The sequence below is a fragment of the Molothrus ater genome, chromosome 3, assembly GCF_012460135.2.
Source record: "Molothrus ater isolate BHLD 08-10-18 breed brown headed cowbird chromosome 3, BPBGC_Mater_1.1, whole genome shotgun sequence".
In the NCBI taxonomy this organism is placed as follows: Eukaryota; Metazoa; Chordata; class Aves; order Passeriformes; family Icteridae; genus Molothrus; species Molothrus ater.
In genome coordinates this window covers 82,417,331-82,439,390 of record NC_050480.2, presented here as the reverse complement: position 1 = coordinate 82,439,390, position 22,060 = coordinate 82,417,331, and the positions used below count along the sequence as shown (strand labels likewise).

General features: G+C 35.9%; 1 protein-coding gene across 1 annotated transcript in view; it reads right to left on the bottom strand.

The window, feature by feature from the left end:
• PXDN (peroxidasin) overlaps positions 1–22,060 on the bottom strand; it is an 82,575-nt gene that overhangs the window by 13,486 nt on the left and 47,029 nt on the right. The window contains exons 10-19 of the mRNA XM_036380787.1: positions 21,531–21,803; positions 20,122–20,238; positions 18,724–18,882; positions 15,549–15,661; positions 14,396–14,552; positions 10,788–10,896; positions 10,195–10,352; positions 4,249–5,752; positions 3,263–3,397; positions 1,910–2,118 (exon numbers count right to left, since the gene is read on the bottom strand). Of these exons, the coding sequence (XP_036236680.1) occupies positions 1,910–2,118; positions 3,263–3,397; positions 4,249–5,752; positions 10,195–10,352; positions 10,788–10,896; positions 14,396–14,552; positions 15,549–15,661; positions 18,724–18,882; positions 20,122–20,238; positions 21,531–21,803 (2,934 nt within the window). The remainder of the gene's footprint in view (positions 1–1,909; positions 2,119–3,262; positions 3,398–4,248; positions 5,753–10,194; positions 10,353–10,787; positions 10,897–14,395; positions 14,553–15,548; positions 15,662–18,723; positions 18,883–20,121; positions 20,239–21,530; positions 21,804–22,060) is intronic.

The following is a 22,060-nucleotide window of genomic DNA, read 5'->3' as shown; positions in this document are numbered from 1 at the left end:
CTTATCCTGAATTTGAAGAATGTGCTTTATTTATGGTAAAGCATTTAAAGAGTGATAATTGATCTTTCTCCCAATATTTCTGGCATATGCCAGGGAAATTTTGAAGAGATTCTGGAAGACTTTGTATTAAAATTACAATGTGTCAATAATGTCTAGCTTTTTAGAAACTATTATCATTAATTTGGGAATGGCAAACCTGTTTTTTAAACATTGTTTAAAAAAACCCAAGTAACTTACCAAAAAAAAAAAGCTGTAAAAATTAGAGTAAGGGCTGAATGATATTGTATATGGGGAATACTGTAGAGATCTTATTGAAATTGAAAATATTTATTTCTGTTAGTTTCACACTGATAACTGACATTTTGAACAGTCTTCAAGGAAGAATTTTCTTAGAGAGTGATTTTTTTTAAAGACTTGTTTACTGGATAAGACAATACAGTAATCAGTTTAAAAGCTAAGTTATGCAGTAAATTTGAATAATAAATCTCTATCTACCTTTTTAATTATTAGTGATATCTGAGTTTAATTAATAGTGATAATTATTAGTGATATCTGAGTTTAATCAGTTTAAAGGCTAAGTTATGCAGTAAATTTGAATAATAAATCTCTATCTATCTTTTAAATTATTAGTGATATCTGAGTTTAATTAATAGTGATAATTATTAGTGATATCTGAGTTTAATCAGTTTAAAAGCTAAGTTATGCAGTAAATTTGAATAATAAATCTCTATCTACCTTTTGAATTATTAGTAATATCTGAGTTCTCATCGTACAGTCACATGACTATAAATCCTTCCTCAGTATTTACTGTATCTGTAGCAGACTGAAGAGACATCCTCTATCAGTTTAACTTTAACTTTCTGCATTAAATTCCGAGCTGTATCACAAAAAAACTTTGTCATTGTGGACAATTATATTTTACCAAAAGAGTTAAATAGATAAGACACTAGTGGAAGATTATGACTTCTTTAAAAAATGAAATCCACCAGTTCTTTATACATGCATTTCTTTCAACAGAATATTGAATATCCTACTCAGCAGTAGTAAACTCAAGAGAATCAGCAGTAGAAAAGATGAAGAACACAGATCTGGATACCTTTCATAACCAAATCTACAAGGTATTAGTATTGAAATATATTAGGGAAATGATCAGATTCTAATAATATCAACCAATACTACCCTTATCCCCTGAAATAAGAGCAAGGCTTTTCATACTGGGAATTTGTTTGACAGCAATTTCTCAATAGTAAGAGCTCTCAAAATTCCTGAATATACTTTTACAGCCTGGGCATGCCATTTGAATTTTGTCCAAAGAAAATGATAAAAACATTGTCAAGGAGATCTCAAGAAAGAGAGGTCATTGTCCTCTGAAGCATTTTGTTGTTGATGCTACTGAAAATCATTGTGCATGATCCAGAAGATTCTCTTGGGAATGGATTCTAACTATGTAACAGTTGCAGAGAATTCTGATGTGACGATGGCTGAAGAGAGGCCACGCAGAAAATCTGTGAGACAGAAGCCAACATACAGGCCACCAAGCAGTGTCCTGTGCTCCATGCAGCTAAACAAATCCTATTTTAGAAGAAAAAAAGCTTATTTTTCAGGAAAAAAAAATTACCCCACGCTCCTAACTTTTGAAGGAGATGGCAAAGAATATTTATCCGCAAAAGAAAAAACCAAGTAAACAATTATCGACACTTTGCAAAGCTCAAATCAAAGTCATTTTTATGAAGTGTTAATTTAATATAGGATATGGAATGATTTCCCACTTAACAGGTCCTATGCTTCAGATTAGAATTTGTAATATCTTAACAAAATCCCCAAAATAGTAAAATATCTTCTTAAAATAAAGTAGACACTTAACAAACTGCATACACCTCACTGCCCGCAAATCCACCTCTATACAGACCTTCACAGCAATCTTGCCACATTCTGAGGTCCAGTTTAGGAATATCTTCACAGCTACTATATCCATGTGGGAATTCAGCCACCTTAAAGACATCATGTTGTACCCTGGTTATGTTGTCACCATTGTCACACAAAACTCTGGCAAGAGATGTCTGCTTGATCTGAGTGAGCTGAGCAGGCGTGAACACACCTGGGTTTTCATACCATAACCTGTAATCTCACAGAAAAGACAAATCTGCTAGTGAAAAGAAACAAGTGGCAGTTTTTCAAAGATATTTCAATACTGTATTCAGAATGAAAATTATTATCTCATAAATCCTATTCTCAACATTCTATCAAGGGACTGATCCAAATGCAAAAATCTTAGTTCCTGGTGTAACTTCAGCACTAGCTGGTGTCATGCTGACACTCTGAAAGGGATGAAATCTTCAAGGAATTATTTGCTTTCTCATCTATTCTCATTTTGATGTCTTGAGTATTTCTGGATATCTAAAATGGCACCAGAATACGAAGTTAAGGGTTCTTTTAAGTAAGAAACTTAAATGACCATAATTTCTTTTTTTAGGCAACCTTCTTATGGTCATGAAAACCTTTTGATGGAATTGCTGAGATTAGAAGAACAGTTAATCTATTTCTAGTTTACTATGAAGATAAGTGAGATGATTTAATTCACTAGTGATTTTTTTTTCTGTTAAACTATTTTCATGACTATATTGATTCAGGGACTTTCTCATACATGCTCAGTTGAGCATGTATGAGCTCAGTTAATTAATTATATTCAAGAAGTAAACACTATGGTTTCAAATAGTTTTTCATACATAAAGGGCTAAAAGCCTGTTATCAATAGCAAATACAAATAATACATTACCATAAAAAGAAAGCTTTAAATGGAAAAGAAAATTTCTTAAGTTACTGATTCTAACTGCTTACTGCTCAGACTGCTTGCATTGTAGTATGCATAGGGGTTATATATAGAGAGTGATACTGTTCCAACCTACGCTTAAGTAACAACCGCAATTTCTTTGCCAATAAAATAACTAAATAACCATAAGAGAAGCATCATGCACTTTTTCAAAAAGGCAAGTGACTTGAATACTGGCAAAAGGAAACTCAACATGTGCTGGCTGTTGTGTTTTTGGGGGTCAGTATGACATTCACCACAAAAAGTAACAGAATTAATAAGGAATCATGGCTTCTAGCCATGTTTTAAACATGTATTCTTCATCTTTTCACATATATTTTAAAATCATAAATGAAGATAAAATACAGTTTGTTTTGGAAACATGACATTGCAACTGTTATTAAGCATCCGTAAGTTAAAATTCATTTTGGTTTCCACGGTATTTTAATGTACCTGTCTCCATCCCGAATACGCCTGAACTGTGTGCTTAACAGACACATCAAAGTTGGCCCCAGTCGACTCCCTGGAACTAAGTCTTCCACCATCAGAGCAGGAAATAGGTCTATGTTCAGTGGGGAGCCATACAACCTACAAATTGAAAAATACAAATACTGAATAACAAATATTTTATATTTACAAAATAATCAGTACATGGTGAAGCTAAGAGATACAAATAACTCACAGGAAAAAATGTATTGCTAGCACTACATCTTTTGTGAACAAGCTGTGAGTGTATACACAAGAAATCCTGCAATGCAGGTTGTATACACCAGGTGGGTCTTCATGTCTAGCCTGCAATTTTTTTTCTCCTAGCAGCTTTCTTCTGATTTCTTAGAAATGTTTCTTTTTTATAGTTTATCTTTCCTGTGCCTCTGTGCACTCTTTCTGTACACTCTTTTTATATTACTAAAGCTGAGACAAATTCTCTGTCTTTAATTTTGAGCAAATAAGCTAGGGGTGGCAGGTAGATGTAGACTTTCAAACACTGAATCTCTAAAAGAAGAACTGATTACTGGTAGTGAAGGATGTCCACATGATAGTACAGTGGACAATACTGACATTTGTTTCACTGTACAGAATTAATGGAATTGAACATCTAAATACTTGCATGAAGTTGGCATTTAATATGACCTGACACTGAAATAGCATCCATATTTAACAGCATTTACAAAACTAGGCATTTCAAATTAATAATTTCATTAATACATGCAGTATATATTACTGTATCTATACTGTATATATTCCTACTGTTCATAGAGATGCAGAAGTAGAGAAATTATCTGAATGTGGAAATTGTTAACATCTATTTTCTGGTACGGATGGAAGCTTCTTAAAAATCCCATTAAGTCTTAGCAAGTATCTTTTTCTAAATAAGACATTCAGATAAGGCTTTTGCATGCACATTTAGATAATTGACTTTTTCTTCACCTCAGGCTCACCTGCTAAGTTTCTCCCTGATTTCAGGATTCTTAATTTCATTTTTCAGATCTTCAAAAGTCTGAGCTGAAGAAAGATTACAGTAAACTCTAAAATCATGGTAGGGAGGAATTCCATGATCTCTGCCTCTCTGAATATTCATAGCTGCCAGATCTAAAGCCACAGTACGTGCCATGGAGAAGAGTCTTTCTGTTAATTCTGTATTGAGTAATTGTGAGGGGACACGCATCTTACCAGCAACACCAAAAAATCCCCTTAGAAGTGGATCAATGCCTCCTTCATTTACAATCCGAAATGGAGAGAAGAATGCCTTGTGAAGAGGTAGATGGCCTTGTGGAATAGGTTCAAAGTTTTCATCCAGTCGATACAGAAAAGGATTAATGAGTGTGTGACCAAACCTAAAAGCGGCAGTTGCAAACTCATTAGTTATGCCAGAATTAACACTGGGATCATAACCCTTATATTCGCCAAGCATCTTCATGCCTACCTCTCCAAAGATCTTAGGGAGCCAGTGGCTAAATGTTATGTGCTGCATTTCTGCACCAACAATTTTGCGTGTTTCATGATATATTGTGTCACCGTCCCAGTGAGGATTGAGTTTCAGTAGCTCTGTGGCAATTCTGTTGTGCTCTCTAAACCACAATGTGTGGATGCTGGTAAGACCCAACTGTTCGTTAGAGCGCTGATCACCAGCTAAAAAGCAGGGTATTGGGCTCTCATTCTCATCTCTCATACATTCTGTTGGTGGGCCAGTGGCAAATGGAAGAAGGGGCTTGCCAGATCTCTGTACAATGCCCTGCCTCAGAAGACCCCTTTGACTTGCCAGGTCTCTGATTTCTAGTGCTTCATGGTCCGAACTGCCGTACACATTGGACGCATCAATGTACGAGGTCAGCTGGTTGATCTGTTCTCGTGGATACACAGAATTCATTAGGAGAGATGTCATGCCGCTTCCACAAACTGGGCTGGAGCGTACGAAAAACATGCAGCGCGCACCATTTCTAACTCTGGGATCGTTTGGTGGTATCATGATTGAAAAGCATGGAGGATCATTTGTACAAACAGAACTGCAATGCTGACCATCTGAAAACCTGGCCTCACTTAGCGCAGCCACAGTGAGGTCAAGGTCATGGTCAAGAAACTGACCCCACTGCATGAGCATGTGAGTGTACTGGTCGTCAGGAGTTATGGTTTCCGTGCCGATCAGAGTAGTTGAAACCAAGCGAGGCATTGGGAGCGCATAGCCATTGGAGAGTCGTCTGGGTTCAATTCCCCGAGGCAAATTAAATCCATTATCATAGACTGACTTTAACAGACGTTCAAAAGCTGTCAGAGAAGCGCCCCACATGGGATGCTGAAGGTTGTTGCATGTTCCATCATGTGTCCTGTACTTCTGGTGGAAGCACATATCAGAGCAGTTGTTCACTCGTCGATGGGCTGTGCAGCCTGAGAGATTGGCTATCAGATTCAAGTACTGTGGGGATACAAGGTCATTATAGTGATAACCTGAAAGAGAAAACAGAGAAAGAAAACTATCAGAGAATTCATAGACTCATGGTCCCCCCAAAGATCATGAATGTATTTGAAACACTATTTTGTTTTTTTATTTTATTTTACATTTCCCACCAGATTAAATATCCGTATTTTTAGATAAGGATAGCAATAATCATGTATGTATATTTGAGCGTTAGGCCATTTGAACAACTTCACAACCACTATGTCAGGAGGAAACTTTCTAAAATGCCAATTCAAGTGCAACTTTTACAAAATGATCACAAGAGGAGTTCACTACTTATTTGGTCACTTAGGAAAGCAGAGATATTTTCAGAAAGAAAAGCTTCATATTGAGACAAATAGAACATTTTTCTCATGTTACTAAAAGCATTTTAAAAATGTCAGTAACACTTAAATGCACTCTTCAAGACTTTAGCTTTTGAGGCTTGCTTATTCACTGAGCAATACTAGTTTGTTTTGCTTTATTACAGTGAAAGTTGCAGATTTTAAGAAAAAAAAATGAAAAAGTAAAATACCACCAGCAATAGAGCTAAATGTGGAATGATCTCTAGGACAAATGTTGTGGAGTAACTCATATTCACATTACCCTGGACGAGTCTCTATACAAAAGTAGTGTTTGTGTAGCATTTAGCACAGATTCCCTCTGCAATCCACACCATTCACCTCTGCGACTAAAACATACTTATCATTTTCCTGAATTTTTTTCTCAGTTCATAGAAAAATAATACCTACAAAATATATACTGTAATTCATTGGAGTTATGTTTTTAGAACCTCTAACTAAGGTTACGTACTGCATGATCTCTGTTGTGGTATGATGGCATGTGGAAGGACTGAAGACCATAAGGCCTCCCAGTACAGTGTTGGCTGACTGCAAATAGTACAAAAGTTAGCCTGTGCCTTGTCCTTGCTGCCTATTAGGAATCATTGTAAAAGTGATTTTTACTTAGTAACATTTGAATTTAATTTCAGGGGGGAAAATTCTGGCTACATCTACATTATCAACTTGTGTGGATCAATAGAAATGTCTCAGTAAAGTAAAATTTTTGCTGCTGAGTAAGACTTACCTACTGTATCCAGTAGGCTTTCTTCAGAAAATCTTTACTTTGTACCCCAAGACTGAATGTGGGCCTGGACCTGATTTTTCATTTAAGTTGAAAAGAATTCACATTGTTCAAGACCCTATCACAAATCATACCAAGGGAAGTAAGGGGGGACAACTTCAAAAAGAGGCGCTAGTCCAAAGCAAAAGGCACACCATGAGTGACTAATGGATATAGAGCGTGGATGAACAAGGTTCCAGGATCCAGGAAAAAGTCCAGGAGGTGGAGTATTTGGCAGCGTAGATGTACATTTCGCTAACTAGAAACCATCATACACCACCAAGGATCTTGATTTGGAAAGCTTGCAGTCAGGAATAAAACCAAACAAACAGTATAAAGGCAAAAAGAAAGAAGGAAATGAGTGAGTGTAGAGGGGTACTGTGCTCCCACAGGCTTCAGGAGTTCCCAGCATGATGGCAAGCGCTCAAAAATATGAACTGAATGCAGTTTTGCAAGGGGTTGGTATCATTTAATTGCACACAGTTGGGAAATGTTACTTTTAGTCCTGAGCTCAGTCCCAGTGTGCCTGCAAAGACAATGGTCTTAATCTAAATTCAACACATAAACACGTGCTAGGGACAACTGGCTCTCTGCCAAATTCCACAATGCAGGGCAATTGCAAACAAACTACCTAAAGCCCAGCCTTGTCTTTGCCTTGAAAGGGACTGGGTTGCTCAACTCAAGGTTTCTCAGCCGGGACAGGACCTGTGCTCAGCCAGGGAAGCTGTTTTCTCAGCCTGAGGCTATGAGTACTCCACATGGCTTGCAAGTCAAAGCAAAGATATCAGAGATGTAGTGCTTGCATTAGGCAAAGCTAACATGCTCCTGTAGACATACAGAAACTATTTTATTAAATATTCCATACTAGGAAAAAAGAAAAACAAACCACAGGGCAAAACTTTTAAGTGCCACTGGGTAATGCAGCAAAATACACACTTTGAGGATAGAATTGATAGATAGCTTATTAAAATATCCTGGCTACCAGGGCAGTTTAATTCTAGAACTATGCCCAGAAAACTTATCTTCTTTATAATAACACTGCTGTTTAAATTATCATCATTCATTATGGAGTTCTTTGCTTATGATAATTATTCATTCAAATAAACATTTGTGGTTATCCTGATTGCCACCCCCTCTTCTGAAATCAAGTTGTGAGCAAAACTCAACCGTGAACCTTTCGGGTGGAATGACCTTCAGTACGAATTTAAAATAAAAGGCTCAGGTTCTCTCTTTAGAAGTTCAAGTGGGATGTAATGCGTTATGATGGATTAGATTTTGGCTTTCTGATGCCAGCTGCTAATCTTTAATTACCTCTCACATTGTAGGCACTAACTTTGCCTCTGCTCTCTAAATGGCTGGGTGCAGGGCATTTCCAGTGCTTAGAAGCTGGCTAGCTCAATTCACAAATTAACTTTTTTTGGTTTTTTTGAAGCAAGAAAGATGTTTCATACAGTCATAGAAATATTGATTATAAGGGACCTCTTATCCAGACCAAGTTCCTGCTAGAAGTAGAGCTGTTTCCAGCACTAGATATCTGTATAACTGGTCCAGCAAGCTAGAAAAACTGAGAAGTCTGAGACTTCTCCACCTTTCTGGATTAGATGTTTCACTGCTGCACTGGTCTTCTGGAGAGAAACTGTTTCCTAACATCTAACCTGAACCTCCATTAATGGCCATTCCCCTTGTTATATAGTCTGGCACTGTGAAGGAGAATTTGGCTGCATAGTCTTTCCTTGGGATATTCAAAGGTTTTGCAAAAAAAACCCCAAAATCTCTGACTGGGAAACTGTCACGTTTCTCAACTGTTCTCAGTGCTAAAGTGCTAAATAACACCTTTCATTTGGCTCTGTATTTCAAAATAAAATGAAATAAGGATAAAAATTGCTATTAAAAATTGGAGCATTGGCCAATTTAAATGAAAACAGATTTATTTTATTATTCAAGTTTCCCTAAAAGCCAGGTTTCTTTGGATGTTGTAGGTCTGAAAAGTAAGATCAGATTGCAAAGAGAATTTCCAGTATCACAGAAAGTTGCCTAATTTTCGTTTTATTAACTAATATCCATAGGCTTTAATAACAGTTTTTGGTAAACCTTAGGTGTTTCACTATTATGAATCCTAGTCAACCAGTTCTCACACATCACATTTTATATATTGCTAGTACTGTATATTTATAGCATATATATTCAATATTCTTGCATATGCATCTAATCAGAGAACCAAACCAAACAGGGTGGCTCTTATAATACATCAGCCTTCAAAGAATTTTGAGTAAGGTTTTGTGGTAAACAATTCATCAAGAATTATCTACTCAGCTCTAATAATGACTAACAAGCTGCTTTCACTAGCAAATGTGACAGTACACCACAAAGCTTGTTGTCTTTGGTCTTATAAATACTTGATAGTTCATGGCCAGTGTTAAAGTTTTCAGAAGTTACAATAAATACTCAATTATAAACATCAAAAAGAATATAATGAGTAAAAGTATTTCCTCTAGATTGTCAGTGTAGTTTTTGGCTATGTCTCAAGTCTCAAAAGCTCTCCTAAAACTCTATCATTATTTCCAAATGCTTCAGTCCTATGTTTCAAGCCTATCCACACATATATCTACACACATTAGCTGTATGTACTCCAGCTGGACTTCATGAGTTTGACTGGAATCCAATACCTAAAAGGCAGAAATTAAACCTCACTTTTTTTTTTTCTAGTTATAAAAAGCAACAAAAACTGTGTTTCTCATCACATCATGTCAGTGTTAAACAAAGCAATTAGCTAATTTGACACTCATTTACAAAGTAGCAAATAATTCTTTGAATACTATTGTGGTACATGCAGAAACCTTGGTTTGTAAGGTATACAAATCCTTCTTGTTATGTCATATTTTCTCCTTGCCAAGGCACGCTGATATTAAATGTTTTTTCTTAAAGAAACAGGAACAAAACACTGCTTATTTTTACCACACAACAGAAAAGTCTGTTCTACTATGAGACAATGATCCTAATAAACAAACACACAGAGAATTAACAAACAGGATATATTATGCACTTCCATTATACTAAGTTCGAACAGCAGAAGAATCAGAATCTGAACTTTTTCCTAATATGTCAATGTGAGAAAAAGCACTCCACTTGGAGAGCTCAGAGTTATATAGTGAACAATGTGCAAACCAAGGATGGAATTTGGTAAAGCTTTGCAAAGTCAAATACTTCACTGATTTCAATGTAATGGTTCTGCAGTTGGGACCAAACCTCGGAAAATGAATGTCTCCTGAAGTATAATGACTTAAAAAGGCAAATATACGTCAAAACAGGAAAAAAAGGAAAGAATACTGACTTGTTCCATTCAGGTCAACCATTAAACCATCTTGTACATGATCTTGAATAAGCTGTAGGGTCCTTTCAAATATTTCCCCAGCTCTTGCTTGCTCAACAGTGTATGGGTCCCTTGGGTATCGAAATAAGGCTAGCAAATCATTTGGAGAACGAGGACGACTGATAGATAATTTGGAAAGAAATAGTAAGTGTACACAGGAGTTACAAAACAACACTACATAAATCATATAAATGTTCAGCAACATGATTAGTACATACCTTGGTTACTCATCTCAAAATGGAAGGCAAACCAAGAAGAAAAAAATTCAATAAAATAATAAAAAATTCAATATTTAGTAGTAATTAAATATTTAGTAGCATTTTAATATACATTATCTCAGCAGAAGAACTGCTGCAGTGAACAGAGATCTCAGCAGGAGTGTATGAACAATAGGAATCCTTACATGTTCAACTGTTAGTATTCTCAGAAACAACCAGACACTAACAATGCCTTTTAAGTAACAAAACAGTTTCTTGTTTAATAAATCTCCCATTATTTCTAGTATATACAAAATTAATTCTGACTTCTCAATTTATAAAAAAAAACGGAGATACCTGTCAAACAGATGTGTACGTGTTGAATTTATTGCTCTGTCAACAGTTGCAATTGCTTCCACAATTGACGTTTGTACAAAAGGATCTCCATTTCGGCTGACATTAGGAACTAGAGAAAAAGGAATTCACATGTTATTGCAAAAATGGCCACACACAAAAAGATACTTCCATAAAACAGTCTAGACACGACATCATTTCAGTTCTACAAAGTAAACCATGTTCTTTAAGTCTTAGTTCATCCAAATATTAAATTCTTAACCATTTTGGAATGCTATCAAGGCATATTAAAGTAGAAAAAATTTAATTTAAAACAGAAGTTAACCTAAGCTTAAAAGTCATCTAGCTTATAACTCAAAACCAAGATAAAGATAAATGCATACAGTGTTTACTTGTCCTTTAATTAGACCTACAATTTCAAATGCAGATGACCAAATCAAAAATTAATTATTAAGGGTTTTTTTCTGGTGTATTATAGGTTTCAGGTGTTGGTATCAAAAGCCTGATCTATAACCACTGAAATCAATGCAGAGTTCCGCTTTGATTTCAGCTAGTTCTGAATTTGTATTGAATTCAATTTAAGAACTTAAAGGGCTTACAGGAATGTGCTGCAAGTGGTACATAATGAGCATAATTTACATCATTGAATGAACATAAATTAACATTATTCTTCTCCTGGTCTCAGTATAATAAGCAACACAGATTCATTTTAGAGGGCAGTAAATTTTTTTTTAATTTAGATCACGACTTTTTTTCCTACTTTACAGTTATCTATTTACAATTTTTTGTTCCCTACTTTACAATTATCTTTTTAACACTAGATTAAACCTCACATGCTTAAATGCCATTTAACAACCATATACAATACTGGAAACTCAATAATGCATAGGCCTTTAAACAGCGCTTTGTTGCAGCTGGGTGTTTGTACAAACTATGTAGGACTAATAAACTTCCTTTCAGATCCAGGGGCAACAGCTAACAATTTCCAGAGTGTGTTTAGATTGGAGAAGTCACACAGGAAGAAGGGTAAAGTAGGGAAAAAGTCCAAAGCAAATATATTGGTATAAAATCAGCAGATGTACAAAATCATCTGACATAAAAACTGTTGTTTATAAGCTTTTCATTACTTCTTTTTGTTGCTTTTTTTTTTCCCTAGGCAACTTTTCATTATTCCTTCCTAAGTGGCAGCTTAAATTGTCTCTACATCAGTTTCATATCTAGACCCACTTAATCCAACTTAAACATTTATACCATCAAATAAAACAGTCCCTGGAACTCTATAGCTGCAGATGAAGCCCCTTTCTGTGCCCTGAGGCCAGTCTCAGGCTTTTGGCAATATATTACCAACATCCAAAATCAGCTGACCCTTTCCACACTGCCTGAGTGCAGTAGTCCCTGATCCGTCCTAATTACCAACTGTACTTTCTTGACAGCTTCATTTTCAATAGCAACCATACAGAAACACTATCAGATAAGCTACTTTTTTTTTTGATTATAGGAAAAAATGTCATTTACCGGTTTAAATCTTAAATTTTAGTTGTTTCAGCATGTTTGTGTGCTTTGAATGATGTAAACAATGCAAAATTGCAGTCTTTAGAAATCCAGTGGCTGGTTAGCCTCCTTAGTGCTGTCTACATTAGATGTAAACTTGGTGTTTACTTGCAGGGCTATCTTTCTGATTAATGGTACACATGGGCTGAATTATAAACCTTGGTCAGATGTTAACTTTTCTGTACTTGATTTTTGTTTAGGTTATTTATTGCTAGCAGTTCTTTTTTTAGACTGATAAATGTTAGAAGTTAAAGCTCCTTGTAAAAGTCTCCCACAATACTTTTTTTTTAATTTGGGCAGGGAGGGGGAATGACTCTTACAAAACAATAGAAAAGGACAGAAGAAATTGGCTCAAGGAAAGCATCTTTAAAATATTATCCAACACAGTCAGCAAAACCTGTTCACAGTTTCTATACACTTGCATTTATTTGGTCTCAATCTTAGGAAAGTCTTTTGATTTAGAAACATTCATAAAACATTGCCCTGTTTAAAAGAAACGATGGCATGCAAGTTTTTAGGCATTTCTGGCTGTGCCATTATAAATACAATCTACACAGCAATTAACCAATACTTATAATCTGTCCACTTGTCCTCCTTGATCCTCTCACAGCATCAGCTTTTAAAGCAGCCACAGCGAAACAGCATCTCATATATCACTAGTTTGAAGGAGAAATTTCATTTATGGCTTCAGATGGAATGCAGATTAATTAAGTGTAGTTTCACTAAATTTAGGTTGATTTATGCTATAGTTTAAAAGAAATTATCCATATTACAATTATTTACTGCAAATCAGCTAATAAGTAGTTTTGTAGTTTGCTGATTTCAGCAGATGAGAATGATCAATTTACACCTGTACTAAGTGAATAAAACTCATTTCCACTGGGGTTTTATTTCATCTCATGGCTACATTTTTCAGCACTCTTAGTGACTTGAGAACTAGCTAATCTTTCCTAAACAAAAATGGGTTTTTGCTATGCATCTCCAGAGTAGCCAGATGAACTGATTTTCATAGACTTTCTTTCCTTTTCTACTTCATACGTGTAGATAGAAACTTATTACTGAATGATTCCTAGCCCGACAATTTTTCTCTCCTAAATAATCTCCACAGAATAAAAAAATATTTTTCATAGAAGAAAACATAAAAGTCTATTAAAAGCCACCTAAGACAGGTAACATCATAGTTTTATTGCTACCATGGCAAACAATACATTAGAAAAATCAGAGACACATTTTTATCAATTTAGTAAACAAAATACACAACATCCCAAATAACACTGGGAAACAATATCCAGTATATTGAAGATATCTTCACAGTAATTTTCAAAATACCAAAAAAATCACTGTTCTATACTAATCTTTTGAAGATACAAAAATATTATCTCATATTCCCAACTGAGAGGCAGAAATCGTACCATTTCTTTAATTTTCCATCAAAATTAAACTGAAAAATCAGTTTAGTCAATGAGTCAGAAAAGCACTAGGATCAATCTTTGTAGCAAATATATTTCCCTAGCTTCTTTTGCTGCTTTATTGCCATATATTACATAGTAATAATTGATAACTATTATTTGCCATTATTACTTTCAAATAATTAGAATAAGATCAAATATTCTCCTTTTCTTTCTGTTTTCTCTTTTAGCTTCTTGAGGTCTGTATGATGTTCCTGAACTGTTTTGCAATAGTTGCAGCCTAATTTTCCATGACATGCTGTAAGTGTCCCTTTGAAGATGCCAGAAGACATTAGTCGAGTTATTTCTAAAAATGAGACTGGGTATTTGACTAGCAAATTCTAAAAGCTCTAAACAATATTTCAGGAAGAAAGTTGAAAGATTAACTTGAGCCCAAAGCATAGCTGGTTTTGGAGCTTAACACCTAGAGATATTCCTATTATGACATTACCATCTTAGTAAAATATGGGAAAAAAAAGAAAGAATCATGGGAGGAAAATTGACACATGAATCAAATAACTAATTTAGTATTTTGACAACTTTGTTTCACCTTACATGTTAGACAATTAGGGCAAAACTAATAATCTAAGTCATACTGAGTCATTATCTTACCATTTACACTAAGCACCATACTAACAGAGGAGTATCCTATGGTGTTGCGGGCCACGCACTCGTAGCGCCCCTCATCCGCTGTGCCAACATCGCGAATGGTGAGAAACCCCTCCGGACTAACATGGAACTTCCCACTCTCAGTTACCTGCACTCCATCCTGCAGGAAAGCCCAAAGTTGACTTAATCAAAACACACTCATTTTCATACATGATTTTTTTGTCATCTTTTTCTCTTCTGCTTTAATTTTTTATTTTATATTTCTGTTCTGTATGCCAAATTCACAGTCAGATAGTTTTAAATAAGCTTATATAGAAAAATCACATGTACCTCTAAAATGTAGATTATATTTCTTTACTTCTAAAATTACTCATTATTACAAATCAAAGTCTTTTAATAGGCATTCACCACATAGGATCTATGACCCAAAAATAGATAACACCACTTGAGAACACACATATTTTATTTTTCTCAAAATTAACCAACTGAAATAGATCTCAAGAACCTTACGTATATCAGATCTTCATGTGCTACATATTTAGAAGCTATTCAAGGTTCATTAGAGTAAATTTCTAATATTCACTAATTGAAGAATATAATCAGAAAAAATGAATATCAATATCAGCAACTCATTAATTCACTGGTAACTCTGCTAATACTCTATAGTTTGATATAGAAATTATTACATGAATGGAAATCAAAGCCACAAAGAGGTTACCAGAAAGTTACCAAAGCCTGTCCTGGTTGGTCTCAACATAGCAGTATCAAATGGCTCCAATATGCCATTTCTTATTGCTTTATATCAATAATATCATTGAAAGTGTGAAAATTAGTAGGCTATTCACAAAGAACTGTCACTAAATACAGACCTTATAAGGTAACATAATGAATTTTAGCTGGTCTGCACAGTAATTTGCATAACTACATATGTAAATTTATCTATATAAAATTCAAGTTTACTATCTATATGCATGCTCTGTATTAAATACTTACTGATTGGACTTCAGGTAATGTTTTCAGATACCACAGGAAGCAATAATTTGGCAATATGCACTTTCAATAATTAATTATGAAGAGATGGAAAGGCCGCTGCCTTTTTGCAATAACTATGTCTTATGTAATATGTAGTACATGCATATTATGTAATATGTAGTACCTTATTCCATGTAATGACTGGCTCTGGCTCTCCTTGAGCACTGCATGGGATCTGCACGTTTGTGCCAACCTCCACTGTCATGTCACTGGGAACACTGGCAAATACAGGAGTCACTAAAAAAGCCAAACGATACACTGATAAATTATGAAATAGAACTTGTGCTAAAGACAATCAAAAAATAGGTCAGCACTCTGGTTTTATCAGTTACTGAACATTTCTTAATCTATTGCATGATTCTATCTGCAGGCTTTTAGTTGCTTATAACTTCGTTTTAGGGATTAAATTCTCTTGAAGAAACTACCTTCCCATGGTGTGGATGTATATTCTTTGCTGGATAAAAAACTGGCTGGATGGTCAGGGCCAGAGATAGTAGTGAATGGAGTTACTTACCCCCAGCTGGTGGCCAGTAACAAGAGGCGTTCCCCAGTGCTCAGTACTGGGGCCTGCCCTGTTTAATATTTTCATCAATAATCTGGCTGAGGGGATGAAGCGCACCCTAAGCAAGGTCATAGACAACACCAAGTTGGGTGGGGGTGTTGATCTGCTGGAGAGTAGAAAGACTCTACAGAGGGAGCTGGACAGGCTCAATAAATGGGCTGAGGCCAATTGTGTGAGGCACAACAAGGCCAAGAGCCAGGTCCTGCCCTTGGATCACTCTGCAGTGCTACAGGCTGAGGGCAGAGTGTCTGGAAAGCTGCCCCATGGAAAAGAACCTGAGGGTGGCTGGTTGACAGCAGCTGAACATGAGCCACATATGAGCATGTGCTCAGGTGGCCAAGAAGGCCAACAGCATCCTGGCCTGTATCAGCAATAGTGTGGCCAGCAGGAGCAGGGCAGTGACTGTCCCCCTGTACTCGGCACTGGTGAGGCCACACCTCGAGTCCTGTGTCCAGCTTTGAGCCCCTCACTACATAAAAGACATTGCAGCGCTGGAGTATGTCCAGAGAAGGTCAGGTAGCAAGTGACAGGACAAGATTAAATGCCTCTAAGTTGCACCAGAGGAGGTTTAGATTAGATATAGGGAAAAATTTTTGCATAGAAAGAGTTGTCAAGCACTGGAACAGATTGTCCAGGGAAACTGTAGAGCCACCATCCCTGGAAGTGTTCAAAAAAAGTGTGGATATGGCACTTAAGGACATGGTTTAATGGTGAACATGGTGGTAGTGCTACATTGACAGTTGGACTTGATGAAAGGTCTTTTCCAGCCTTAATGATTCTATGTCCTTATTTGTGATGTCTGCTTCAGGATGATTTTAAAGTACTCTTAACTTCTAACATAATAGGCTAGTAGTTGTCAAAACCACTTAAGTTCCATTAATTTAGAGCTCTGAAAATAATTTCTGTTAATAGCTAAACCTGTACAAAATCATCAGAATGAATACTGCATTAACTTGTCATCTTTATTTTTTTGTTGTTTTAATTTTTTATGTAGTGACAACTGCACTTTCTCAGATGATAAAAGCAAAACCTTCTATAACTCATTCAAATGAGTCTCTCAGTTTGACTTGCTGAGGCACTGAGTCTTGACATAGCTCCTACCTCCATGACACCTATAAGCCTCAGCCCTTAAAACATCAAAAAATCACCTTCAATTCTAAGGACAGAGTACACTGTTACCTAAATCCACTGTGAATAAAGTTAATGTGATTTTAAACTAGAATTTTCTTCAAATCCAAACTGGTGCCTGGCACTCAGATATCATCATAAGAAGCACATACAAGATTATGAAGACATTAAGAATTCTATTTTTCCTGTAACATACACTGCTATGTTACTGATGTCATGATACTGATATTTAGGGGGGAGTGGGAGAAGTTGGAGGCTGTGCTTTTACAGAGAAGTATGTGGCTCCATTGCAGTCATTTATATAACCAACCAAATCTGGCCCTACTGTTAAACTGTAGATAAATGCCTCTAAAGGACCAGAAACCAGTTCAAATAAGGCATCCAGAGACAGGTGTCCAGCACTGGGAGGTAAGAGAATCTGGCTCTGTGGATGTGAGCTGAGTCATGCCAGCAAACAGACCTGGACCATTAATTTGTGTTTATTAACACTGACTTAACCACAGTGACCAATGACTAAACATTCCTCAGATGAACAGCCCTTTTGTTAGATGCCCAAAAGAAGAAAATTTCTCTTCTCGCACAATTGAAAACAGCATTGCAAATAATCTGTGGAGAGCTTCAATTTCATGCTACATATTCAGCCTTTAATCTTGCATTTACTATCTTTAATCTTGTATTTACTATCTGACTGCATTTTGCAACCCAAGTGGCACAAAAACTGTTTTATTAAACTTTACTCAAGTCCAGTGAAATTTGACACAGCTGGAAAGCTATAAAACTTTTTTAAACTGATACTTGTTTTATATAATTTTTACCAACATTTTATACAGGTTAAAAAAAAAATCTCAATTTTGGCGAATCCATCTCCTAATACTACTCTTTACTAAGAAAAATCAATAGAATCTTTTTTTTCTGACAAACTCCTAAGCTCATTTGAGCCCCTTTTACTAATATACGGTTTTCAGTTAGGTCAGTAAAAAGAAATGCTTTGAATTACATGTTTTATCTCCTTGAATTCAGTTAAACATCAAAGTACTTAAATTACGAGTGGTAATATGATTATAATTTATCCTAGAAGTAACTTACTTAGAATTTAATTGGAAAGAAAACCATAAAAAATGGAGTTTGGGGTTGGTATTTTAGGACTTTTTCTTGTGTCAGTTTATTTTCAGTACAAAGAATGACTTTTCTTTGTGAAGTTCATTCTGCTTCTGTAAAAGAAAGTGTTCTGTTTCTGGACATGAAACATTATGTTAATAACACCACTTAATGAACATCATAGAACCTTATTAGAAACAAGACTTTTCACAAAATAAAATATTTTCCAATGCGTAGGAATACTGTCATCCTCAAAGCAAACCTCCACTTCTTACCAAATAAAAAAGTAAATTAGATAAACCTCTTTCCCAGAAGACAGACTGTTCTAAAGGAATGATACCCAGCACAAATACTGGTAAATGTCCAGACATGTTACTTGTTGGAAACCAGCTGGGATCTACAAGGAGATATACTCAGAAAAAATCCCACAGGGTACTGTGTATTTTCGTGTAAGCTTAAATATTTCTCCTTTTTCTTTTTTTTCTTCCCAGCAGCTGTACATGGGCTGTACCTCTGGGCTGTACAGTCAGGTACACAACGATCCGCTGGGATCCAATGATGTTGACAGCTTGGCATTCATACTGTCCCTGGTCATGCAGAGCAACCCTGGAAATCCTCAGCGTTCCAGTGGAGAGAACTAAATGTCTTCTGTCAACAGACAACTGGCCTCCTGAAACACACAATAACACCATTTGCTCTTTATAGCAACAAAGAATTTTTCCTTTGTGTCCAAAAAAGCGAAACCCGGGTTTTAAATTTGATAAAACACCGGAAAATATTAAAGTTTCTTAAAATAAAAAAATCAAAAACAAACAACAAGAAAAGAAGTCTAAAACCTTTACTTCTAAGAAGATAAACATGAAAAGCAAACACATTATGCATATGCACACAATCATAATTCTCATTTCTTCTCTGTTTATGGTAGAAATAAATATTTTTCCTTAAGGAGCATGCTAAAGCATCCAATGAGAAGGTATAAAAACACCAACATGTGTTACTGCTCATATCATATTATTGCCATGTGTGCAAGACACAATTTATCTCATTGGCCTAGGCCTAGATAATCTACAGAAATATAGACATGGTCCTGAAAAAAGTGTAATATAAGAAAAATGGATTTACATAACTTTCTATACCCTATCCTTTCTTTCTGAACATTTCATTGGATTGGAGCAGTCTAAGCAGAGAGAGAAACAGGGACATTATCAGCATCAAAATGATGATCAATTTGTTAAGAATCTGCTTTATGTACGATAATTTAGAATTTCCTAAGAGTTATTTAGCTTGCTAGAGTTTTTTCACTCGAATCAAACGGAATTTTTACTTATTTTACTTACTGATAAAACATCCACTACAATATTTCTTCCTGCTAGATTTGGCTTAATGCCTTTAGAGCCGTAACTTGATAAAATAGTCAGCAGAGTGCACCCCGTTGTTTCTGTCAATGTGCATAAAGTGACAGAGATGCTGGTACAGTACAGGCTGGACTGTTCTGGTTTCTGAAGAGAGCACATCCCACTTAATTTCAGACCTCCAGTTAATGACAGCCATCTCCATTCCTTCTGCAGTACAACAGCGGTGATACATACTGCTACATGTAATTTGCCTCATATTTTTTAAACATTTATTATTAGGAATCTAATAATTTCGGAAACATTTATTATTAGGAAGTATGTATGGACACATACTTTAGTGATTCTTTTTTATCTAATAATGAAAAATGCTTGAGCAGCTATCTCCTGTGGGATACCTTGCCTTACCCAGCTAAAGGAGAAAGAGATTAACTCTGTTTCCTTCAGAGACTGAAGCATCTAAATAAATACATGCAGTTCCTTTCAGTAAAGAGGTGATTCCAATATGACTGCTAGACTATCCTGGTAGTTTAAAAGTAAGAATGGAACGCACTTACCTCCTTTAGTCCAGGCAATAACAGGCTGGGGATAACCTTGTGCTTCACAAGGGAAGTCAACAGTTTGTCCTTCGATCACTGTTTTGTCTTGTGGGGTGACAGTAAACTGAGGTAGAGCTACAGAAGAGGAAATAAAGCCATTTCAAAAAGACAATTGAAAAATGCATGACTAAATTGCATACTATTTCCTGTGTAAGTTGAAATAGCTCATATTGGTGGGAAGAGAGATGCTAATGGAATTCTTTACATTGTGACCGCCAGAGAGAAGACAGTTAGGGCAGCCACTTGTGCAAAAGGAACATCTCTCTCACAACCTGGCCTTGATGTCAGCGCAGGCACGTGGGATCTACTGTGACAGATCCAAAATAAGAGGCGCAGTAAAACTTGTTGAATCAAACATAGAGTCTTCCCTGGATTAAAAATGTTATCTTCTCTTTCTCTCAAAACTTCCCAGTTAAATTGTGAAGAAAAAGTAATGTAATCAAAACCTTCTTGAGCTGATTCTTTTCTTCCATGAAAGCAGTGAGTGGAGCATGGGGCAGATTCGGCAGTAAAGCTGTGCACTAACTACTCACTGTGTGAAAAGTATTTGTTCAGCTCTCAAAATGCAATGATCCACTGGTAATAAATTAACAAACCACACAGAGAAGTTGTTTTGTATAGCTTTAGAACTCATTTAAAAGGTATTTTCAATCTTAACTGTTTGCCAACTAAAGATTTTAACATGAGAACGGAAGCAAATAAATTTAAAGGTTACTTAAAGTATTTTGTAAATAAAAGTTCCAGCATGAAAGTGTTTGCAAAAAATATTATCTATATACACAGGAGACTTCTGATAGTTGATCTCAAATACTTTATAATCACACTATTGACATACAATATCAAAATTATTGCAATCACGAGTTAGAGTACTTTGACTTTCGCTTTGCAGAAAAGCTGTGCTAATGCCTCTGCTGGCAGAATGATAGCTTCTATCAAACTCAGCAGAAAATATTTCCACATTCCCTGAAGTGTCTACAACAGAAAAGTGGCACAGATCTGTATTCAAAACTCCATTTCTAGTTCTCCAGGCACAAATTCTAATCTCTAGCATTTCTGCCTGTTATGGAAAATATTTAATCATTCAAAAATTTGACAATTCTTGTTTGCTCCTTCATGCAAACAAAACATAAGAAATTAACATTTGAAAACATTAATCTTCTGATAATAATCACTGAAACATAATTTTCAGGGAAATAGTAAGTAATATCTTACTCTGTGTGAAATGTATAGCAACTTCCCCATGAACTACAATAGTGCAATTAGAAGTAAAAACTCTTATGTTTTTAGTTTGGCTCAGTCAACTCAGAAGAAAAGACAAATCCACACAATTTCAAGCAGTATGTCTCTCCCAGTTTAACATTATTTACCTTGGACTATGATGTACGCAGTGGCGTGGATGTTATCAACGGTGTTAGTTGCAAAACAGGTGTACTCGCCACTGTCTTCCTGTTTCACATTCTGTATGTAAAGTCCTCCTGAGGGAGTTATGGTGACACGAGGGTCATTTGGTAGAGGGGTTCTGTCACCTTTGGTCCAGGTAATTCGTGGCTGAGGGTGCCCAGTTGCACTGCATTCCAAGGTAACGCTCTCTCCAACCAGCACTTCGGTGTTTTGTGGGTGAATCACAAAACTTGGCCTGGCTGTGAGAAAACAGCGATGCCTAAATACAGCTTCTAGCTTGCACAGCTCTAATTTAGACAAGTATAGTCTATAACTGGGGACACCCAGTTATCCTAGAGCTTTAACAGACTCTAGGATACCTTTAATCTTGGTGCAAACTCTGCGCCTTGCTTTAAGTCTAATCTAACTGCAAATACCAATAGATAAAAGCAAAAGCTCGTAAGTGCTCTGAAGTTTTTTTTCTCAACTCCCATTAAAACAATTTTCAAACAGTTTG